Raw genomic sequence first — 22,248 nt, 5'->3', positions numbered from 1 at the left:
ACACTTTCTCATAATGGGCGTGTTGCACACCGCACGCTGTAAACCGCCAGACCAATACCCTGATGATCATCCCCCAATTTGTGACATGTTTGATGTCTCGAGTATTTTTGTAGAAAATATGGAGAAAGTTACATGAAGAATGGAACAAATCCTACATGGTATTTGTTGAGTGGGTCTTGCAATATTTCAACCAATCACGCGCAAGTTAGGGCGGCAGATGATCTTAAGTGACTAGTCAAGTCGTGTGAATGAGACTTGTCGTGAGTCAGCGTTCAAAAAATAGCATATGATGCTTTTAAGTTAGATAAATTATTAAATTATTTATGAAATCAATATTCATAAATATCGTCTGTAATCGAGGCATGTAAAGCATCTCTTTTAAGCAAGCAGCTCAAAATATTCGATGCTTATGAAGCATCGTCGTATAGCCTGCTTGAATTAGTCGCAGATTTCACGGTCTTAAAAAGGGACGTGACTGACTGTCTTTGAGCAGCTGCCAGGAGCTATTCGAGTAGGTTGTGGACGGGGTGATCGGTCCTCATAGGAGAAGGATGACCAGTAGCCATCATGGCATCTTATTGTTCGATCCAAATTAGATCTAAGCCGGTTAAATCAACTAGCCAAGTTGGATGGTTAAGATCGTTTGTGGCAATTGTTGATTATCGTTAAATCTATTTAAGACTCTAATGAGCAGCGTGACTAGCCCACTTTTTCCAATGATTTGGAACGGAGCAGGAAGGCTAGGAGCAATGTAATTGGTCAAGGCTGTAGATGGATCGCCGGTTATCATAACGACACCTTATTGGTTGCCTAGAATTGAATCTAAGCTGGTCAACTTTGCCAGCTAAGTCAGACAGCTAAGATCGTTTTAAGACTGCCACAGATTGTCGTTGACCTAATTAAGACCCTTTTAAAGCCGCTCGACTAGCCTACTTTGACTAACCATTTTGAACGCAGCATGCAGGATAGGAGAGATCTGATTGGCTGAAATAATAGAGGGCCGTCAGTAGCTAATATGGAGCTTGCTCGGTCATATTAGAAGAGGGCCAAGCTCGTTAAATTGACTGGACAAGTCGTGTGGTCGTGATCAATTTGCGACCGACTTGGACGTCCAAGATCTATTTTCTTAAGAAATAGAACGCGTCGACCAGCATACTTCCAGCTTTAATTAAAAGTGTAGCTTGCAGTTTTAGATCGATTTGATTGGCCGATGGGAAAGAGGGGTCGACGAACAACAAATTGGAGCAAGACCAGTCGGTGATGGAAGGCGCCGTCTAGGGAAAACCGACCGGCCAAATGGCGTGGACGCGCCTCTTTTTGCTACCACTCAAATTGGTCACAGTTTCCTTTTTCCTTATTTTCCAACTTTTGGTAGGATTCTACTCCTACTAGCTCCACGATGGGCCAGTTTTCCTAGCTTGTCTAGATTTAGTCTCGACCAATAGGGATGGAGATATCATGCATGCTCCGTTTTAGGGCAAAAACCTAATTTTTGTAAATCGACAAAATTAGGTCAAAAAATTGAATTTTGTGAATTGACACAAAATTAATCAATTTTGGTGAATTTTGCACGTTGATACAAAATCACTAATTTTTATCTTGGAAAGCAGCGCAACTTTGGTCTCATTGGCGCAGCTTGCGCGCTTATGATTGAGTACCTTCATGCACATCTTAATTCTGACACTTCGGGAAATTCATGCTACTCAGCTAAGAGTGAACCATTAATCGTCATGTCATGTCAGTATTAAGAGTTCAAATGGGAACACAACATAAAATAGGTACTCAGCAGGCTCCGCATTAATGAATAATGCAGCTAGGAGCTCTATAAATTTACAAAATACTTGGGATTGTTGCAACATGCACCAATATTAGATACTGAATTACACAGTATATATGTAAGCAGAGAGGCATAGACACTCATCAGCTTTTTAGTGGCTCTACTTCCTTGCAGAATGAAGGCACACAGATATGGAATTTTACGGTTTTAATCCTGAACTAAAAACCACCACCAACAACCGCAGCTGGACCTGACTTCTAACCCTTGACAGCATCACACACACCTATCCTGCAGTACAACGCCAAGCAGCAACACAATCTTCAGAGCCACTACAATTTGCAACTTCAAACAACCATTCTACCACAAACCAGCTCATTCCCTGAACTTAACAGCATCAGCACCTGTAACTCTAAATACCAGCATCAGCTTCAGCCATCTACAACTTCACTTCTTTTCATCAGCTGCTCAACCCACCATTTTACAGCTTCGAACTCCACAACTGCAGCTCCAGTTCCCTGCAATGTTCTTCTACTCGGCTTCAATAACAATATCAGTTCCACCATTTCCAACCATATTCATTCCTGCCCTAACATTCATCTATACAGCATCCATTTGCAATTTCTACCTCAGCTCAGGCCACCTGCAATCCACCAGCACCTGCTCTGGCAGCAACACTAAGGATAGCTAACTGTACCACCAGTTCCTTCTCCATCCCAGTTTGTAACATTTGACTGCAACAACATCCAACCTCCACCTGTACTCATTTGTTTCCATCAACACCATCATTAAACCTAAAGCTCAGCTCCATCTTCTGAAGCAAACACTATCTTCTTACATTTCTCACAGATTTGCAGCATCTCCCTAGACCAACTCCACATTTAATCATTCATATCACCAACAGACTGCTATTGTACTCATATCTAATTACTTTTCCAGAACCCATTGATCCATGGCAGCAACAAGTTCAAACCCTTTACCTGCTAGCCACATCTAAGATCGAATTCAAACACAACAAACCCTAATCCTTCAGATTCTCATCAAACCCTCAATTTCTTCGTTTTGGATTCAATCAAACCTTATTTCGATAATTTCCTAGCAAACCCATTTCAGTTCTACCACCAATTCCTTCTTCTCATATTCGATTCTTCAATCTCCTTCTCAATCAAGGCCCAATCTGAACTGAACTTGAAATCTCCCCCACTGATTCTTCAGTCAACAGCAACATCTCAATCTTCAAATTCATGGAAACAGCATCCTAATCTCCTCCTGCAAATTCAGCTAAGACCCCATAGAAATCACCATTTCTTCCTCAGTTTCAGAAACATCTCTACATAAATCTCAGAATCCTAGTTTAATCTCTTTATGTCAGAACATTCAAACCCCAGTCGACCAATCCTTCTTCTTCACCTTAGATTTTCATTCAAACAAACTTCAACCCAAAAAAAAAAAAACTAGATTCAGTTCTTCAATTTCACCTTCTCTGTTTTGTAGACAACCCCAAACCTAATTCAAACGACACCAACTTCAATTCACAACAACAGATTTCTTCTCCCTTGATTCTCTTCACCGATTCCTCTCTGATTCCGTCTCTTTCAAAACACACAGAAACCCTACTCGGCCGCATACTTGTGTTAGAAACCTATTGATCGAATTCTTTTCTAAATTCTAGGGTGTGGTAATAATAATAAGTACTACAGGCACGCAGAACTCGGATAAGAGGTATCCAATTACTATTTGGCCTGTCAATCTTAGAAAACTGACAGTTCATTCTTCACTCCTTCGTGCGTAACCGTAGCCGGCTCCAAATGTAACTCGCATGTGAGTTGACATGTTTTCCCTTTACGCTCCAAATGGACGTTTTCTTCTTCTTTTGCTCATAATGTCTCCAAAGTACCTAATAAACTTAAAAGCAAATATAAGGTACATAATTTACAAGAAAACTCGCAAAGAAAGAATAAACAATATATAAATATCAACTTGTTTTAGACACCTATCAGGAAGCTGTTAAATGGGAATATGATATGCAAGTAACAAAAGTTCTTTTTGAATAATACTGTTTTAATTTAGTCCAAGCTACCGAACATGTTTCTCCTGGTGTACATTGGACGAACAGGAGAACATTAGCAGAAATAAAGCATCTCTTATCCAAGTTTCAGTCATGGGACTGTATCTATGTTAATAGACTAGGTAATGGAGTAGCGGACGCTCTTGCGAAGAAAGCTAGGAAAACTAGAATTAATATATAGATTATAAGAATAATTTCCCTTCTTTTTTAGATTCTTATATCAACAAGGATGTTGTTAACTCTCATGTTGTTATCACTGAAGTATTAATTTATTCCTCTTTGCATCAAAAAAAAAATCGAAAAAACTATGATCCCCTAATAGCTGCAAGTTTCCTAATTGATATATTCTTGTTGTCCAAGCATGATCTATTGTAATATTTTTGCCCTGTATTCTTGTTGTACAATAGTTGTATGATATGTTATTTTTTTGTAAAAGATCTTGCTTGATATATAATAATACAATTCTTCCTTGTGGTTCTTATCCTTCAGATTATGTTCTCACAATCAAAAAGCCCCACCTACGAATTTGTTTCAGCACCAGTTAAACAACGTTGTGTAAAATGTTGGAGAAAATGAGTTTTAATAAATGTTCTTTGGTTATGGTATGGTTTGATCTTAGGACCATGGATAATCACTCATTTCCTTTTGATACATCTAACCAACATAAAAAACGAAAATCTCCGAAATGGAGTCACTTAACAAAATTACCATCTTAAGTAGTTGCGAGTCCAAAGAAACTTTTGGTGGGGGCATAAAAACAATAAAGGAATTAACTTTGTTGCTTGGGACTCTCTTTGTGTTTCCAAAGAAAATGGGGGCCTTGCTTTTAGGAATTTACAAAAATTCAACTTGGCTCTGTTAACAAAATTAGCATGGAGGTTATGCACAGAAACTGATTCAACGTGGGTTAAAAACATGAAGCTAAAGTATTCACCTTACTGTGATTTCTTACACTTGAAGCAGTCTAATCAAAACTCATCCTGGATTTGGAAAGGAATAGAAAAAGGATTAGATATTGTTAGGAAGTTTTATAGATGGGATTAGATATTATTAGGAAGTTTTATAGATGGGATATCAGATGTGGCACTAAAGCTCTCATTTGGAGTGATAAGTGGATAACAGGATTAAATCATCCTCCAAGTCCTAGAGAAGATTTCAGAGAACCTGTCCAGCTGGTGTATGTTTCAGATCTCATGCTCTACAATCCGAAAAGATGGAATGAAGAGTTAATTAAAAAAGTTTTCCCAAGCCAAATATCGCAGTTGATCCTTAGTATGTACTTACCTCAGCAAGGAAAAGATAGAATGATTTGGGAGCCAAATAGAACTGGAGATTTCTCAGTTAAGTCAGCATACAAAGTCCTGTCGGCTAATTCCAATAGTCAACCAGGAAACCAGAACTCAATCTCAAATAGCATATGGAAAAATTTGTGGAAAACTAGATCCCCGCATAAGATTAAATTATTCCTGTGGAAATGTCTAAGAAATATTGTTTCAACAAGGGAAAAGATTAGTCTTTACAAGAGAAACATAAGCGCGGTATGCCCTTTATGTGAATCACAAGAGGAAACTCTACAACATCTCTTAATTGAATATGACTATGCGAAAGCAATTTGGCTAGGAATGAATATTAATGTGCATAGTTTACATAGTCAACAGATTAGTGTTTCTAGTTGGTTCTCAGACTCTGATACAGATGATCATAACCTGAGATGGAAGACTATTTTAATGTGCACAGCCTGGCAGATATGGAAGAATAGATGCATTACAGTGTTTCATAATAAGAAAATTAGTTTATGGTTTGCCTGTCATGAGATTAGAAACCTTGTTGACTTTTGTCTAAAAGAAGAAACACAATATCTTAAGGGTAAAAATAACATGCAACCACAGCAGTGGACTCCTCCACCAGCTAGTCATTTGAAAATAAACATAGATGCTTCTTTCGATCATAATACAAAGGAGATTGGAATAGGTCTAATTATTCGTGACTCTGCAGGATCAGCCAAAGGGATCAGAGGCAGGTACTACCATGGAGGAGTAGATCCAGAGCAGTCAGAATGTTTGACCATGAAACATGCAATCCTGTGGGCCAAATAACTCAATCTTCAGTTCAGCAACTTACTTTTTGAAGCAGACTGTATAAATGTTACTAGTTCCACCAGCAAAGCTAACTCTGTAGTTCACTGGATGAACCAGAGTCATGTAGATGAAATAAAGCAGTTGTTATCGGATTTTTCTTCCTTTAGTGTTAATCATGTAAAAAGAACGGCAAACAATGTGGCTCATGTAATAGCCAACAAAGCTAGAACTTTTAAGTCTTCCTTTGATTTTGCTAGTAATATTTCCATAGAAATAGCTGAGCTAGTAAGTGAAGAAATGAAGATAATTAAGAAGTCATTTAATATGCTGGTTTAATATTTTTTTGCATCAAAAAAAAAAGTAGTTGCGAGTCCAAACATATCAATAGTACCCAAGATATTGATGCCATTTAAGAAAAGAAGATCTAGTGCCCTAGGCTCCAAGCTGTTGGCAGTACTAAAGATCTTAGTGCCCTGAGCTCCAAGCTGTTGGCAATACTAAAGATCTTACACAGAACTCAACTTTTTTCTACATAATGACCGAAAATTAGATTCAAGGAACAAATCCTCTTGTACAACAAGACTGAAAAGAAAAGAAACAATATGAAATCAAGGAACTGTCAACCGACCACCGTTGTGTTCCAAAGACTTCCAAGAAGATTCAATTCGTAACAAGTGCAATTTCTCAACAAATGGCTCCAGAACTTCTACCTCTTCTACAGGTGCAAACGCCATGCAAATGCTAAGCTCTTGGACAGCTTCCGCATATTTCCTGCATTAGGGTGACCAAAACGGATTCAGGCATACAACAGGATTCACTGTGTGCGTTACGAATAACTATGTAGTTAGCATCATCGTCCTGTTTAAGTTGTAACCGTCTTTACCTGCTGTAGAATAAGAGCATGCCATGGTCTCTCCTTAATGCCCAATTATGTGGTTGGAGAAGCAACAATCTTTCAGATGCCATGATAGCCAACCTAAAAAAAAGGAAAGCACAAAACACCAATACATAAGTAACCACAGGCTTTCCTACCCTGCCTGAGCAAACTAAAAAAATTCTGCATTCTAATGTTTACACAAAATAATTTGGATTTTTAAGATTAGAGAATCAAACCCCAAAGTTAATGCTCTTTTCAAAAATACAATTTGTGAGGCAGTTACAGTACCAAGGAAAAAGGGAAGCGAGAGAATTACTGGATTTAGGAATAGGATTACATGGACAACAATTATCAAATTACGTGACGAAAATGAAAAATGAAAATATAACCAAAGAACTTACAAGTAAAAAATGAAAATGAAGTCTACAGGAAATACCCACTTGATATTACCCTCTTGAAGTCGTCCTAAAGATGGGAAAATTAGGTTAAGAAACAGGCTAGGCTACTTAAATATATAACCTGATAAACCGTGTATTGGAGTCTGCAAAGATATGATAAGAAATACTGATTTGTGATAATGCGCACTAATATTGAAACCCGGAATATATTTGATAGCTCTGAGTTTTATTAAAATTTAGGAAACAACTTGGGAACTTTAAAAATTATTTAAATTTTATAACTTGATTTAAAATAGTGAAACTAACCAAAAGCCGAGAACACTTGCGAAGAGCCAACACTAATTTATCATTTAAAATCTAGCAAGCCTCAAATACAGGCCCTACGTTGCTCACACATGCATTGCTGTTGTAGAACGAGGAAGACCAGTTGGGAACCACAAAAAGTCACCTGGCTGCCAATCAGACTGTAGATTGAGTATCATTCGTAGTTGGGGAAGTAACACAAGGACCTAGTAATAGGTTTGTATAGGGTTTAATTTAAAAGCTTTTGAATCCACATATATGTTAACTTGCGCTCCACAAAGCTAAAGTTCACATTCTTAAAACTCCAAAACAGACTTGTAACCATTGATAAAAACAACCAATTCCTTTTTAACATCTCAAAAAATAAAGAAACCAGGGTGTATAAGTAGGTGGGCCTGTAGACTCTAACAAGTTATTAATGTTACACCGGATACATGAACCTAAACCAAAAGAGAATCTGCTACAATACCATAATCAAAACCAATTACTGTAAAACTGTGAATTTGCATAGAAAGGTATAACGTGGTGCATAAAGAAGGTAGATGGATCTAACAAAGACTGGTGAGACACCTAACGGCATATAGAGTGATCACTTTACACTAGCTCTTATTAGGACCCTGGTGCAAATTTCCTACCTTAGGTAATAGTCAAAACACAAATGAACGCGATGACACTTGATTTGGAAGGGTAATGGATTGTCTCGCCTAAAAAGATAGAATTGACGCTAGCTGCAAACGGTTAAGCGATCAAGTATCTAGCTTTGAAAGAAAGTAGCAAAGTATGTTCTTCTCAATGTGGCAGTGGCACTTATTTATTAGAGATATAGTTGTTGCCTTATTAATATAACCTCTATACATGTAACGACCACTCTGGTTAAGCACCATTCATATACAATTCTTTGAGGGAAGGAATAAAGGAAATCTAATTCCTATTCAGTAGGAAAATGTCAATTTGGACGGTTCTACAAGTCTAAAAATAAAAAGATGATGTTTCACAAAAATGCAATCAGTCATTCAATGCATTACACAGATGACTTGAAGTGGAGAAGCCAAAAAGTCCACAAACAGAATAGGAGAGTTCGCAAGAAAACTACCTTAACTCAAGAGGGCGCAATAAAGGGTGCTTGGAATCATCAAACATTTTAAAAATTTCATTTGCCTCTCCAATGCGTCTGAGTGGAGAAGTCAGCATTAAACCATGGTTCATCCTTGAAGCACGTTTCCAGTGAAGTCTCTGCGGAGAGGGAAGAGGATAACGAAGAGGAAGAATTAAGCACCAGAACAAGAAAAATATGAACATAAACAAAATAAGGTGCGGAGGAAGTGGTCGCTACAAGGATAAGATAGCCAGCTTACAATCAAATTAGCCAATGCAATCCCAACGATATCTTTGTCAGTTGCAATATCAAGTCCCAAAAGTGATTTACTTTTCAAGTCGGAAGCCTTTGAGCTTGGATCCTCTACGCACCTTCCATTAACTAGAGAAAACAAGCTATTCCCTGATGTCACTTTGAAAAGTTCCTGCGCGGGAAGGGAAAAAAGATTAACACCACCATGTGGTATAGAAGGATAAAAGCTACTGGAGGAAATATCTAATTATTAAGATGCCGACTGCTATGAATGTATCAATACACATATACAACTTCGGATACATATAACAGAAGTTACAGAACAGAACATTGATCAGAAAACAAGTTCGGATGTTATCACACCTCAGGGTTCTCTGTTTGAGGCCATATCAAAAATTCTTCCCCAACTCGAGATCCAATAACTGTCACGCCAATTCTTCGGCAAACTTCAATATAGATAACGCTTAGCAATATGGCTGTCAATTGGATACATTAAGATGTATTAGATGGCAAAAAGTACTGTGCATGAGTTGATTAGAAAGAGTTATTATGCTTTAATAAAACTGAGTCAATATAACACACCATAGATAAGATACATATGTTTGATGCCTAAGGCACACATAGAAGAGAGATAATCTTTTGTGGAATTCAACTTACCACTGCTACGACCAGAGCTTAATACCGTATGCAAATATGAAAATTTTGAATCAACAAGGGTAGGAAACCTTCTGAATCCCCTGTACTCTAAAAGTACAAAATTCACTGCCTCCATAACTTCCATCAAATCACAACCTATATCTCTTGGAATTAGTTCTGCTTCAACTTCTTTGGCAATGTTGTCCAACTCAGCCAACCATTCAGACATACTTTTGCCAGCCAAAGGCATTGTCTCCAAGTCAGACCAGTCATCTTTAGGTCTAAAGAATGTCGAACCATCTTCTCTCCGTTCACTTCGGATAGAATTTGAATCCATCTCTCGATTAATGGCCATGAAAGCTTCATCTTCAGCTGCAACATATAGCAAAGCCTGCCAGAATTTACACAGTAGATGAAGGGGAAATAGGTTTAGATAAGCACCAAGTAGCTAAAATGGAAGCACTATTAAAAGAACCTGCAGGAGTTACGGAGAACGCAAGAAGACATAAATTACAATCCCACAGAGGAAAATAGTACCAATTTTTTACTTTTGAAGAATGATATTGAAATGGCAATTGATTAAAGATATAATACAGTAAGGGTGAACAACTGGCATTGGATAATTACGACAAATCTAATCCATGATGTTACTCATAGTGACGTGTGCTAATTTGGCTCCGCTCTTTAATACGATTAATTGTTTGAACTGAATGTTTTCAAGGAAAAAGGAATACGCTAGTATGCTATTGTGAGTTCTTCTCTACTAAAACACTAAGTAAGAAGTAGTACCTTGGCGAAAGAATCCTATTACCTTAGCAAGAGAAAGGTATCCCTTGTCATTGGAGCAGCGAGAGATCTCATGGGTAAACTTTTCCCTGGCGTCCTCCAAAACCTGCTTGTTGATCCATTATTGAGTAATAGGTTGACAGATAGATTCGTCAAAGATTAAACACGGAGTAGACTGCATGAATGTTTTTACAACAAAGAGCCACAAACAAACACACCTCTAGATATAAATTGGAGTGCACTGGATCTTTACTAGCCGGTGTGCGACGACCAGATAGAGACGCCAATGGGGGAGAGTAACTTGTATACATACTCCTCTTTCGGTTATTATAAGTCCAGCCACATCCAGACAACCTAACAAGCGAAATCAATTTTCCTCTTTTAGCACTTGCCATCTTATTTAAATAAAATTGCAACACAACAAGGAAAGATCATTTAGCTTGTATTACCTGATATGTGAGCTACCACCGTGACAGTGACTAACACTTAAGGAAGTAGCCGTCATATCCATAAACGCCGAAGCTGCATTTGTTTGCACATTACGATGACAAACGGAGGAGGAGGAAGTGATTACGGTAGTGGTGAATGACAAAGGCAGCATGTTACCAATGATTTTAATGATGGGGTTCAAAATGACGGGGAAATTCACTAAAGGAAAGCAGAGAGAGTGATGATGTCGGCAGGTTGTTTTTTCAATCTAGTAACCAAATCAAAAACATGGGTGTTGGTAAATTGAAGAGAATTGTATGATTGTAGATTACTAACAATAAAAGATGGCGATGATGATGATGACGGCAACGGCAACAACAGCGAGTTTATATGTTGGTTGACAAAGCCATCATCCATGGCCTTTGATGGCAATGATGATGAAAATCTGAGAATAATATTGTAACCCAAGAAGCTAATAGCAGGAACCACAAGAAAAATACCACTAGTCAAAACAAGTTGAACCATTAGTGTTCTACAAGGCATACATAGATAGAATCAACACAAGAAGTAGAAGCAGAAGAAGTCAATAGAGAAAGAATGAAATAAGCTCTTGAATCATCATAATCATGAGAATGATAACTTAGGCTTATGTAAGAAAAAGAAAAAAAAAATAGTACTGATTTGTTGTCACTCATTGCTAGCACTTGTACTTAAATACAAATTACTCTTCGATCTTTCCTTCCTTCCCCTTTGGAAATAGATGAATGAATGCAATAAATTATGCACAAGAAACAAAAAAAGAAAAAAAAAAAAAATTAAAGTTCTGGGGGGGTTTTGAATTTGATTGGGGGTATTATTGTGTGTACCAGTTGAGCTATTGCTGCTTGCTTGCGTCAATTCCACTTAAAAAAGAAGAAGAAGAAGAAGATATTTCCGTGACTCTTCCCTCCCTGTGGTCTGGACCTGTTCTCTGTAAAATACTTCTTCTTCTTCTTCAAATTGATTTTAATTTTTAGCAAAATTTGCTGAATCACGAGTGGGGTTGGATGGATAGATGGAAGTGAAAGGGATGTTTTTGTATGTAGACTTGCTTCTGGGCTGTAGATTGATAGATTACTTTGTCTTCGTCTTAAACAAGACACAAAAACAAAACAAAAAGAAAGAACGAAAGAAAGAAAGAGGATAAGGTTAGGTACGATCATAGCCTCTTTCTTGCCTCTTTCTTGTTCATCCATTCAAATTTATAAAATAATTAAATATATATATACGTAATGACGAAACTGACGATTGTGACTACCAGACGGCAGCAAGCAACAACCATCAACCTTTCTTTCCTTTCAATCATCCGTTCTTTTATTTTTCTTGGAATCCAACTCATCCTTCTGCTATATCTACACATTTTGTATTTGGACTCACTTACCTCTTTCGGATTGCCCAGCACGCTCAATGTTTGGCATTTGCAGCATTTCACGTGCACTATGCACAAAGGACACACATGCTGGCGCGGGATGTACTTAGCCCATGTGACTAGCACGTTTACACACTTTAGACACAAGCCTAGCACATCTCAGTCACCAAAGCCACAAAGATGCATCTCGGTTGCTCGGGATGAATAAATTAATATTCGTATAAATCATATCCTGAGCAATCCCATGTTTCAGGGAAGAAAATCTTCAGTTTACTATTAGGATAGGATGATATCAGGCCCAAAGGAATTTCGGTGATAGTCCATGGATGTTGGCACGTGCTGTATCCAGTCTTCAGATTACTAGATTAGTGAGTCAAATGAACCAGAGGATTACACATTTTGTCATTTGGTTTGGACTCTACATTCATGAGATAAATTTAATAGAATCCTTGTTATATTCTCGCTTATTACATGTGCTAAAAATTACCCTTGGAGCTGTTTATCGTCACAATCTCAATCGTCTCCTGAGCTTAGATTTTGTGATTAATGACAGAAAGTACAAATTAATCATGTTTTGGTGTGTTATCCATCAGGTGAGCAGGTGGTGTATCCATTTCTCTACGACAGCAGGTGAGCCATACCAGGGATTCTGTGTGTCGTCTGAACCAACTGGTGAGTGATAAACTCCGTCCAAGGTAATGTTCATGGCACCTTCAAGATGGGCAGAAACTTCAGGCACCACCCCATCACCCCAAACATCTGCTTTCCCACACACCTGCATGCTTATGGACACCGCATTGTTATTTCATCCAAACCATGAGCATGCAATAATAGAATTATTTCGTACATCCCGTGTGGAAACAGGATACAGAAGGTTGCAGGCTGTACCCAGAACAGAAATGATACATGGCAATGATCCAAATAGAAATGCAAAACTATACGAAGAAACATAAACTTGGAATTCTCCTTGTAAATATACCAGAGGTCTGAGTCCAGCTACGATTTTTCTGGTTGGTTGCATTTTGTATCAACATTGCTGTTGAAATTACTGGTATATGCTTATATTTATTAGCATGACGTGTCAGACTAGTGAGACTCACACAAGCCAGTCTTAGACTCTAAATTAAAAACTAATGCCAGCTAACTTGATAGCATAGGAGAACAAACTGGCCTGCATGCCTAATTTCTGGTCACGGCTGCATGAAAACCTACCAGATCGTTACCAACACTGCCAGTTAGCACTCTCAGGTGCATGTACATCATCTACACCTTTGTACATGTGAATCCAATGGTTGTAAACCATGGACAATTCTAGATGCTATCATCTCAAGAAAAAACTATAACAGCTCGTCCTTGCTTATGCTAAACCAATGGTTGTAAACCATAATGTGAAACAACACCACAGACAGGTGCTTGCACCTGGGCATACAACAAGATGTGTCAAACATCGTTTTATGATTATTAATAATGTGTTAGTATACAGTTAGTTATGACACAGTTGTAATCGTTTTACTTCCACGAGTAAAACGGTGCCATTTGAACAAAGAAGTTAAATATCATACATTGAAATACGAGCTCATGGTAGAACGAAAAAAAGTAAAGAAACAAAAAACTTTTGGATGGTCACCTGTTTGTACCCTTGACCGACAATGCGGGAACGAGTGCTGGTTTTGGTAGCAATTGATATTGATGTTGATGTAGTCTTATTCGGAAGGGTCGCTTCCTCGGAGTCCTCCGACATGAACTGCTGTAAATCACTTCCAGTCGGAATTTCTATCGGGTTACTAGAGTCTCCATTTGAGTTGACAAAGAAGCGAGCACCTTGAATATACCTGTTACATTGAGACCTTAGTGAACAATTAGAATGCAAAGAGAAACCAACCTTACAAGCCACAACAACCCTGGCCGTTACTTTGGTTTTGCTTTTGTTCTTTTAAAGCTTCATGCGATATGTTGGATAGAAAGAAAAATAAGCTACAAAAAGTGGAAAGTCAAGTCATGTAAAGAAGATCCAAGCACCAGGCAACAACTTGTGGGGGTGGATGCAGATTAGATTTAGCAACTCATAATTACAATGACAAGAAAAACTGTAGCCTGGTATGTAATTGAACATACTGTATTATACAATTCTATAAGAAATGAAATGGATAAATTAATGTGCTTGAACCAGCATGGGGTTGTGACGGTGATGAAACAAAAGGGAATAAAACGTAAGTGCACTGACCATGCATTTCACAAAGTAGTTGAGCTAAGCAACGAAGCTAAATCAAACTGACAAATGTGGAAGTGATGTAGATAAAAGTAACATTAATGCTAAAGAGTAAAGACCCATCTGCTGACATCATAGACAGTTATGAATTTTATTAAAGCGGGATTTTACTTTTTAACTTTACCTCCCTGCAACACATACATATCTCAACTCCGGAGTATAAACAGCTGGTGCGCAATGTCTTTCAACATAATCTAAGAGGCCTCTAGTTTGATCAATTACTCCAGGTGAATCCTTCGGAGGCGGACTGAAAGCAAATTGTAACTGTTGTCAAGTCTTTGAAAAGTAGACAGGACCTCGTGAACCGAATTCTTAAATTGGTAACAAAGTTCAAATTGTAATTCGAAAGAAACTGCAGAGAAGAGAGTAAAATTATCATTTCTCAAGTAAATGAATTACATTTACAGCAATTGGATTATTATTTGATAATACTGTTACCAGGAGTAGGAGCCAATATGTTGAACCAAACATGCAACAAGAGAATTATATTTACCCATATACAATAAACCAATGTAGCCGTTAAACAAAATGAAAGACATTTCAGATAAGCAAGTGGATCATTGTAAACAGTTCGATAAGAAGTATCAACATGTCTAAGAGTTACACAGCTGTGGGCAATCCTGAAATAATGTATGCATAATACTACTAAGAAATCAGTATAAAGGAAGTTAAGGGACATACGAGAGAGGAGATCCAAGAGTCAACAGTAAGGAAATATTGGAGGTTCCGAATTCTTCCATGTAGAGACGAGCAAGCCATCCTCCAGCAGAATGTCCAACTAATGACACACACCCACCACCTCCATCTACAATATATGGAATAACTCATAAGTGGCATTGGTTTCATTATATGATATCAAACAATAACATTACTTGTGATAAATGTTCATTAAAGCCATCGCAATCGACATTTTTGAGCAATTAACAATCTGATTACAGACGATTAAATTTTGAACATTACTGACCTGCTTCTTGAGCAAGCAGCATAGCCTGGCTTACAGCTTCATGAGTTTTCTCTAGATACCAATCCAGAACAGGGCGGGGGCGAAGAGTTCCACGCCAATAATTGGGATCGATAAGACCAGCAGCATTACGAAGCCAATCAAGTCGAGAGACTTTAGGTACAGCAGAGGGAACACCGTATACTTGTTTAAGTGTCACCTGTAACTTTTCATAATCACTTGAATTGTTTCCAAGTCCCTTCATTCCAGTTCAACATTTTGAGTAAGAAAAAAAAACAATAGAAGAGGAAGAAAAAAAAATATTTTAAATGATGCTGAAGAAGAACTCAACTGGTAAGATGATGGCAGGACGATAGTTAAGGATTGTTGGTTGCTTTGATGATGATGAAGTTGAAAGTTTACTTGATATTGATGGAACTACTGTTGCTGCCATCTATGTTAACATATAGACAGAGAATGAATCCCTCTCTCTGATTTCAGTCAGATTGCAGAAGCACTGCATTTTCGATCCAGGTATAGGATGACGATGAGAGAGAGAGAAGTAGAATACACGCGTACCATTTGATGTTTGTGGTCGAGCCTACAGATGGGTGGATCTCGTTCCACCCGAGACATCAATGTTTGTTTCTTTTTTTTTTTCTTTTTTCTGATAAGAAACTTGAATATATTAATTAAGCAAGATAATACAAAAGTTTTACAATTTCATTTTCTTCGAAAACATTAGAACTGATATTTTTTTTGTGGATTAATTGTTGCATATGTTTCGAAAAGTGTTGTAGTATTCTTATTCTTGCTTCCTTTGCTACTGAATCTGCTGCAGCACTGTAATCTCTGTTTATAAATTTTATCCTGGTTTGTGGAAGAGTGTCCAGAATGGAAATAATGTCTTCAATGGTATTCTCCGCCATCCAGGCAACTGCTGCATCTTTTTTGTTAATGCAATCTGACAGAACTTTACAATCTGTAGCAATAAAGACACTTGAGAGAATATTATCTTCTAGCCAATTTAAAGCCTTCAAAACTGATTTTGCTTCTGCGTGTAAAGCCGAGGAAGCCCAATCTGAACCTGCAGAAATATGCATAAAAGCTTCTTGTTCTGCCGAGTAAAGAATGAAACCATATCCCATTGTCAAATTCTCCTTGTTAAAGGAGGCATCTGTAAAAATTATCCAATCAGAGTTGAAATTGTTCCACTTATTTGTTTTTGTCTTCTTTTTTTGAGCACTTGTTTGCAACTTCTCTTTATTAGGCAGTTGGGTTTGTAAAAAATTCCTAATTTGTTGGATCAATGCATATGGATATGGGTTAGTTTTCCTAAAAATTACTTCACATCTATACTTCCACAGGAACCAAGTGACCATTGCGATGTGTTCACAATTTTTTTGAGTAGATAGTATTTGATATCCAATTCTCAACCCACTTAACAATCGAATCTGTGTTGATTTGCGAGTTGACTGTGTTCAAGTCGCATCCAAACCAGATTGCTCTACCAAAATAACATTTTCTGAAAAGGTGATCTTCTGTTTCCGCCTCTTGGATTTTACATAGAGGACACTCTGATGATATTTCTGGGTTGTGGGTTGCTAATCTGCTATTTGTTGGGAGCGCCTTTTAGATCAATTTCCAAATAAATAGTCGGATCCGAGGTATTGTCTTCAAATTCCAAATATTTTCCCACGGGAATATAATATCTTCCTCATCATTATTCTGTTGATTGATAAGGTAGTTGTAAATATTTTTTGCCGAAAAAGCTCCCGAAATATGGTGTTCCCATCTGATTCTGTCCCTGTTTTCTTTATTCGGGGAAATTGCTAGAATTTTTTCTTTAATTTATGGGGAAAAATATTCATCTAATTTTTCAATATCCCAGTCACCATCAGAATTTAGTAGTTCATGGACCTTTTGAGGTATCGGGTCCGGCTTATCACTTGGTTGGGTTAATGTATTTGTGTCAGGTATCCATTTGTCTTCCCAGATCCTTGTGTTTTTTCCGTCTTTCACTTGCCAGATGAAGTTTCCTTTTATAATATTGAGACCCTTCTGAATACTTGTCCAAATCCACGAGAGTTCATAATTTCTTGTCGGTTGAAAAGAGTTCGATCCATGAAAATATTTCGCTTCTAGTAATTTTACCCATAGTTGATCTTTTTCTGTCATCACTCTACTTGCTAACTTCGTTAGAAGGGCTATATTGAAGTTATGGGGATTCTTAATTCCTAGAACGCCTTGGGACTTTGGTTTGCACATGCCTTTCCATGCTTTTATATACCCACCTTTTGTTTTTGCCTTATCCTTATTCCACCAAAAATTCTGAATTTTGTCAAGTTTATCTAGAGTATCTTTTGGAAGGGCAAGCATCTGCATCTGATATGTTGGATATGACTGGAGAATTGATTGAATTAAAACTGTCCTACCCGCTTGCAAAAAAAACTTTGATTTCCACCCTTGTAGCGTATTATAGTACCTTTGTAAAAGGGGGTCAAAGTTTTCTTTTCTATTTTTGTCGAAGAAAAGAGGTGTACCCAGATACCTGTCCTGTTTTTTCAGGAACCAGACTTTTAGGATTTTTTCTATTATCTTTGCATGTTTCAGGTGAATTTTTGGGCTGAAGTAAATCCCCGATTTCTGTAAATTTACCATTTGACCCGTAATTTCCCCAAATTTGGATAATATATCCAAAAGGTTTTTTGCTTCTCCTAAATCTGCCTTTGTGAATAGAAAACAGTCGTCTGCGAAAAAAAGATGGGATATAGTAGGTGCACGTTTGTTTATTTTAATTCTAGAGATTCTTTTTTCTACTGTGGCTTTCTCCAGGAGTCTTGAAAGGACTTCTATGCAAATTAGAAACAGATAAGGAGATAGGGGATCTCCTTGTCTAAGGCCTCTAGAGGTGGAGAACGTTGGGCCTGGGGAGCCGTTTAGCAGGATAGAGTATGAGGTTGTGGAAATACATTGGGTGATGAGGTTGACCCAACGATCACTAAATCCAAAAGATGATAAGGCTTTTTGAATAAAGGGTCACTCCACTCTATCAAAAGCTTTTGAAAGATCGATCTTGAGAGCTAGAAATCCTTTTTTCTTTTTAGACATTTTCATCGAGTGTATCAGCTCGTGGGCTATGATGATGTTGTCCGTTATTTGTCTTCCTGGGAGAAAGGCTGATTGATTTGGAGAAATTAACCTATTCAGGATGGGTTTTAATCTGTTTGCTAGGATTTTTGAAATGAGTTTATATATTGTATTGCTGAGGCTAATTGGGCGGAAGTCCGCCGTGGTTTGAGGAGTGGAAATTTTGGGAATGAGTGTAATGAAAGAGTGATTCATTTCTTTTTCCAAAAGCTCAGTCCGAAAAAAATCTTGCGTATAGGAAATTATGTCCGGGCCCAGTATTTCCCAGTTTGCTTTGAGAAAGCCCGGTTGGAAACCATCCGGACCTGGAGCACCCCAAGGGTTCATGTTTGCAAGAGTTGTCCAGATTTCTTCTTGGGTGGGGATTTTGATTAGGAGTGAATTTTCTGAATCAGAAACGCAAGGCTGTATAATTCCTTCTAGATCTACATTAGAGTTATTATTTTGGGAGGCGCCAATTTGGGAAAAGTGATTTATTAAGAGCGAATTGATTTGATCTCGGTCCGAAATCCAGAGTCCTTATGGTTCTCTGAGAGAATGAATTGCGTTAATTTTTTTCCTGTTTGAAGCGAAAGCATGGAAATATTCGGTATTTTGATCGTATTCCTTGAAGAATTTATCCCTACATAGTTGGTGGTAATAATCATTTTTTATTTTATACCACTTTCCTAATTCAGCTTGGAGGTTTTTGAGGATGTCGATCTTGGAAGCTATGTTTCTGGAATTATGAATATTGTCTATTTTCCTATTAAGGGTTTTTATATTTTTATGGATATTACCGAAAACATCAGAATTGCACTGGGCTAGATCTGAGGAGAGAGATTTCAAGGTTGAGATGAAATTTTTTGGACATGAGTTGGAAGAATGATTACTCCAAGATGCTTCGACCACCGATTTAAGAGTCGGGTGAGAAATCCAAGATCTAATGCATCTAAAAGGTTTATGTAATCTTTTTGATTCCGGGTTTGTATCTAAAAGGATAGGAGTATGGTCTGATCCCACTCTGATTAGGTGACTTACCTTTGTATTTGAGAATAATTGAATCCATTGATAGGATGTTAGAGCTCTATCTATCCTTTCGCATATATTTGCATCTCCAATCCTATTGTTTGACCATGTGAAAGGAGCGCCTTCGTAATCCGCATCTTGGAGGCCCAGAGAATCTATAATCTGTCTAACAATTGTTTTGCTGCTTGAGCTTGTGTTATTGCCTCCCTGCTTTTCTGCTGGGTCCAGGATGATGTTCAGATCCCCAATTAAAGCCCATGGTTTTTGGACTTGATTTGCTAAATTCTGAATGTGAGACCATTGAATTATTTTTTCTTCAGTTTCGATTGCACCATATATACAGGTTAATTCGAAAACTTTATCATCATATGAGCCTTCAAAATGACAAACATTAAACTGCGCCGATATTAATCTTAATTCTACATTGTTATGCCAGGCGATCGCTAGCCCCTTAACTATTCCCACAGATGGAATAATAAACCAATCAAAGAATTTCGATGTTTTCAAAATAAGATCCATTTTTTGAAAAGGAGCTTTTGTTTCGGAGAGAAAAACTATATCTGGCTTGAAATCATTGTACAAATTATTTAGATGATCTCTAGTTATAGGGGTACCAATACCCTGAACATTCCATGAGAGAATCTCATGGCAGATAAAAACAGAAAAAATGGGGAAAAGTTGAGGTAAATAGGAATAAAAATAAAATTAAGATTAGTCTACTAAATCTAATAGGAAGATGAAAGGAGTATTTGTTGGACAGGAAAAAAGTATATTTGACAGAGGTACTGAAGGCTCAAAAGAGTTAAACACAATAAAAAAACAAAATTCAAGAGAAAACTGCTATTACAGATGAAGGAGAGACAAAAATCCAGATATGGGATTACTAAAAGAAGGGAGAAATGCGAACAAATATTAATGATTTAACAGAACAGCTTACCGACCCGATAACCACATTAAGGAAACCGTTAAATCTATGTAGTATCTGTTAAAGAGATGGCGAGGGAGAGCGGAAAATGCTTGCCAAAGAGTAGAGCAACTGATGGGGTCAAGAAATATCATATATACCAATCAAAAGGTTACATCACACGAAAACTAATTGACCAAACTCATTGCTGAGATCAGGGGACTTGGGGAAAGTCTACCTAATTAATTAAAATGTAATGTTTAAAAGCTGCATCAAAAAACGGCTACAGAAGAAAACAATGTTCTAAAAAGAATTGCCGGCGAGCCAAAGATAAAAAAGATTAAGAGAAGAGAAACACTAAACCAAATATAAAGATAAAAACGATTAAGAGAAGAGAAACACTAAACCAAATATGTCTCCAAAGGAAACACCCCAGGAGACAATGCAACAGCAGCACTAAAAGACACAAAACAAAGGATGATCATTGGGTATTGCTGGACAAGACTAGGAACGTTAACCGCTGAATTTAACTATTTTACCGGAAAGAAACCTTGAAACCAGACGAGAACTAGTCTGACAAAACACCAAAATAGTAAGAAACAGCGCCAAAACTACGGACAACCGACACAAAATAGCAAATCCATTGGGTGATAACTATTTTACATGGAAAAAAAAACCAGACCTTAAGACATTGGTCCGACACAGTACCAAAATAGTTAGGCCGCAGTGAGGGAAATACTTGGGAAGTCGACAACACTTCTATAAAGGCCAGCAATACAGACAACACTACTTTGAAACGTTAACCAAACAGATGAACGGATGAAAATACTTTATATTGATTTTGGGCAGGGCTAGGACGAATTCTAGAAAAAGGAATACAATCAAACACTTTGAAAGCAATCATAACATGAAAAAGACTTGCAGACGATAAACCAACAATCTGAGAACAAGGGGAATTTTTATCTAAATTAGATTAAGAGCACCGGCAAGAATTGGATAGAAAATACTGACCCAGAGACAAAAACTAAACAATTTGAGAAATGGAACAATAGCCAATTATAAAGAATGCAGCAAATAAGTCATTAGATACATATCAGTAGCAGCCCCTGATGCTAGAAAAAAGATGAGACAAGAAGAATCAAACCTTGAGGAAGGATAGAGAAGTCCCTGATATATTGAATTGAGATGATGATGAAAACCTCTATAGATCGAACTCTAATTCATGGATAATAGAAGTTCAAAAAAAGTGAAACCCCGGCTTGTACAGTTGCAGCTACACACGAGCAGCAAGATGAGAAAGGTGAAAGACGTCATATGAGGTAGAATCAGATACTACAGTAGATTAAACGGCCCCTAACAGGACTATATGGTCGGTAAACCAAGAAAATTAGTCTGACATAGGAGATAGACAGATAAGATTAATAGATAATTCAGATAATTGGAAAAAACAAATCAATCGACAGAATATTTAAGGGATTCAAGGGATTTTAATCCTGTTAATTGAACATGCAGAGGATTTGGATCTCAAAATGCTTGAGATTGAGAAGATTGAGTCGACTCGGTAGTCGCCCGATTCGCAGAGAGCGTGGAAATCAATAATTAGACTTTCATTGAGGAGAGAGGAGATTTAATCCTGTACATCCAAAATCAGTTGGAGACATTTTACATTTCAAAGTTCCCAGGAGACATCAATGGTTCATGTTTTGCTACTCCGTATGGAATTCAATTTTGTGCCGAATTTTTTTTTTTTTAACGTGTAATTATGTCAACAATATCTAACATGAATCTCGTTTATTATTTGAATGTCCTTATATCTAGCCATATAAATAGCCTCTAATGTTTGTCTATTGTAGTAATGAATAGAATCTCTAC

The 22,248-nt window shown here is 37.5% G+C and overlaps 2 protein-coding genes across 3 annotated transcripts; both read right to left on the bottom strand.

Moving 5' to 3' along the window:
• Positions 1-6,235: 6,235 nt before the first annotated feature.
• On the bottom strand, positions 6,236-11,912 carry LOC113309985. Of its 2 annotated transcripts, XM_026558523.1 has the most exons (9): positions 10,718-11,912; positions 10,487-10,622; positions 10,294-10,374; positions 9,504-9,873; positions 9,210-9,322; positions 8,854-9,018; positions 8,592-8,731; positions 6,804-6,896; positions 6,236-6,691 (listed from the first exon to the last, which is right to left on the bottom strand). In XM_026558523.1, the coding sequence occupies exons 1-9, from the start codon at positions 10,867-10,869 to the stop codon at positions 6,529-6,531; spliced, it is 1,413 nt and encodes a 470-aa protein (XP_026414308.1). In that variant the 5' UTR covers positions 10,870-11,912; the 3' UTR covers positions 6,236-6,528. The 2 variants fall into 2 exon arrangements, with proteins under 2 accessions (XP_026414308.1, XP_026414315.1); XM_026558530.1 differs by lacking the exons at positions 10,487-10,622; positions 10,718-11,912 and having other exon boundaries at positions 10,272-10,374.
• A 587-nt stretch (positions 11,913-12,499) lies between these two features.
• Positions 12,500-15,902, bottom strand: LOC113309999. Its single transcript, XM_026558537.1, has 6 exons — positions 15,667-15,902; positions 15,339-15,573; positions 15,056-15,179; positions 14,499-14,621; positions 13,733-13,937; positions 12,500-12,880 (listed from the first exon to the last, which is right to left on the bottom strand). The coding sequence occupies exons 1-6, from the start codon at positions 15,766-15,768 to the stop codon at positions 12,695-12,697; spliced, it is 975 nt and encodes a 324-aa protein (XP_026414322.1). The 5' UTR covers positions 15,769-15,902; the 3' UTR covers positions 12,500-12,694.
• Between the last annotated feature and the right edge of the window lie 6,346 nt (positions 15,903-22,248).

This window comes from Papaver somniferum, chromosome 1 (genome assembly GCF_003573695.1).
Source record: "Papaver somniferum cultivar HN1 chromosome 1, ASM357369v1, whole genome shotgun sequence".
NCBI classification, from domain to species: domain Eukaryota; kingdom Viridiplantae; phylum Streptophyta; class Magnoliopsida; order Ranunculales; family Papaveraceae; genus Papaver; species Papaver somniferum.
Note: the sequence above shows the minus strand (reverse complement) of the source record. Positions and strands in the feature narration are given on the sequence as shown.

What these genes read in the sequence shown, in the direction of transcription:
- LOC113309985 (XM_026558523.1), bottom strand. Translation starts at nt 10,869, where the DNA reads ATGCTGCCTTTGTCATTCACCACTACCGTAATCACTTCCTCCTCCTCC. An exon ending in TTGCATTGGCTAATTTGATT is followed by an intron (nt 8,732 to 8,853) that starts GTAAGCTGGCTA and finishes CCCTCTCCGCAG; the next exon opens with AGACTTCACTGGAAACGTGC. An exon ending in TTGCGCCCTCTTGAGTTAAG is followed by an intron (nt 6,897 to 8,591) that starts GTAGTTTTCTTG and finishes CCTTTTTTTTAG; the next exon opens with GTTGGCTATCATGGCATCTG.
- LOC113309999 (XM_026558537.1), bottom strand. Translation starts at nt 15,768, where the DNA reads ATGGCAGCAACAGTAGTTCCATCAATATCAAGTAAACTTTCAACTTCA. An exon ending in ACTCTTGGATCTCCTCTCTC is followed by an intron (nt 14,622 to 15,055) that starts GTATGTCCCTTA and finishes ATTTGCTTTCAG; the next exon opens with TCCGCCTCCGAAGGATTCAC. An exon ending in TCGGTCAAGGGTACAAACAG is followed by an intron (nt 12,881 to 13,732) that starts GTGACCATCCAA and finishes ATAAGCATGCAG; the next exon opens with GTGTGTGGGAAAGCAGATGT.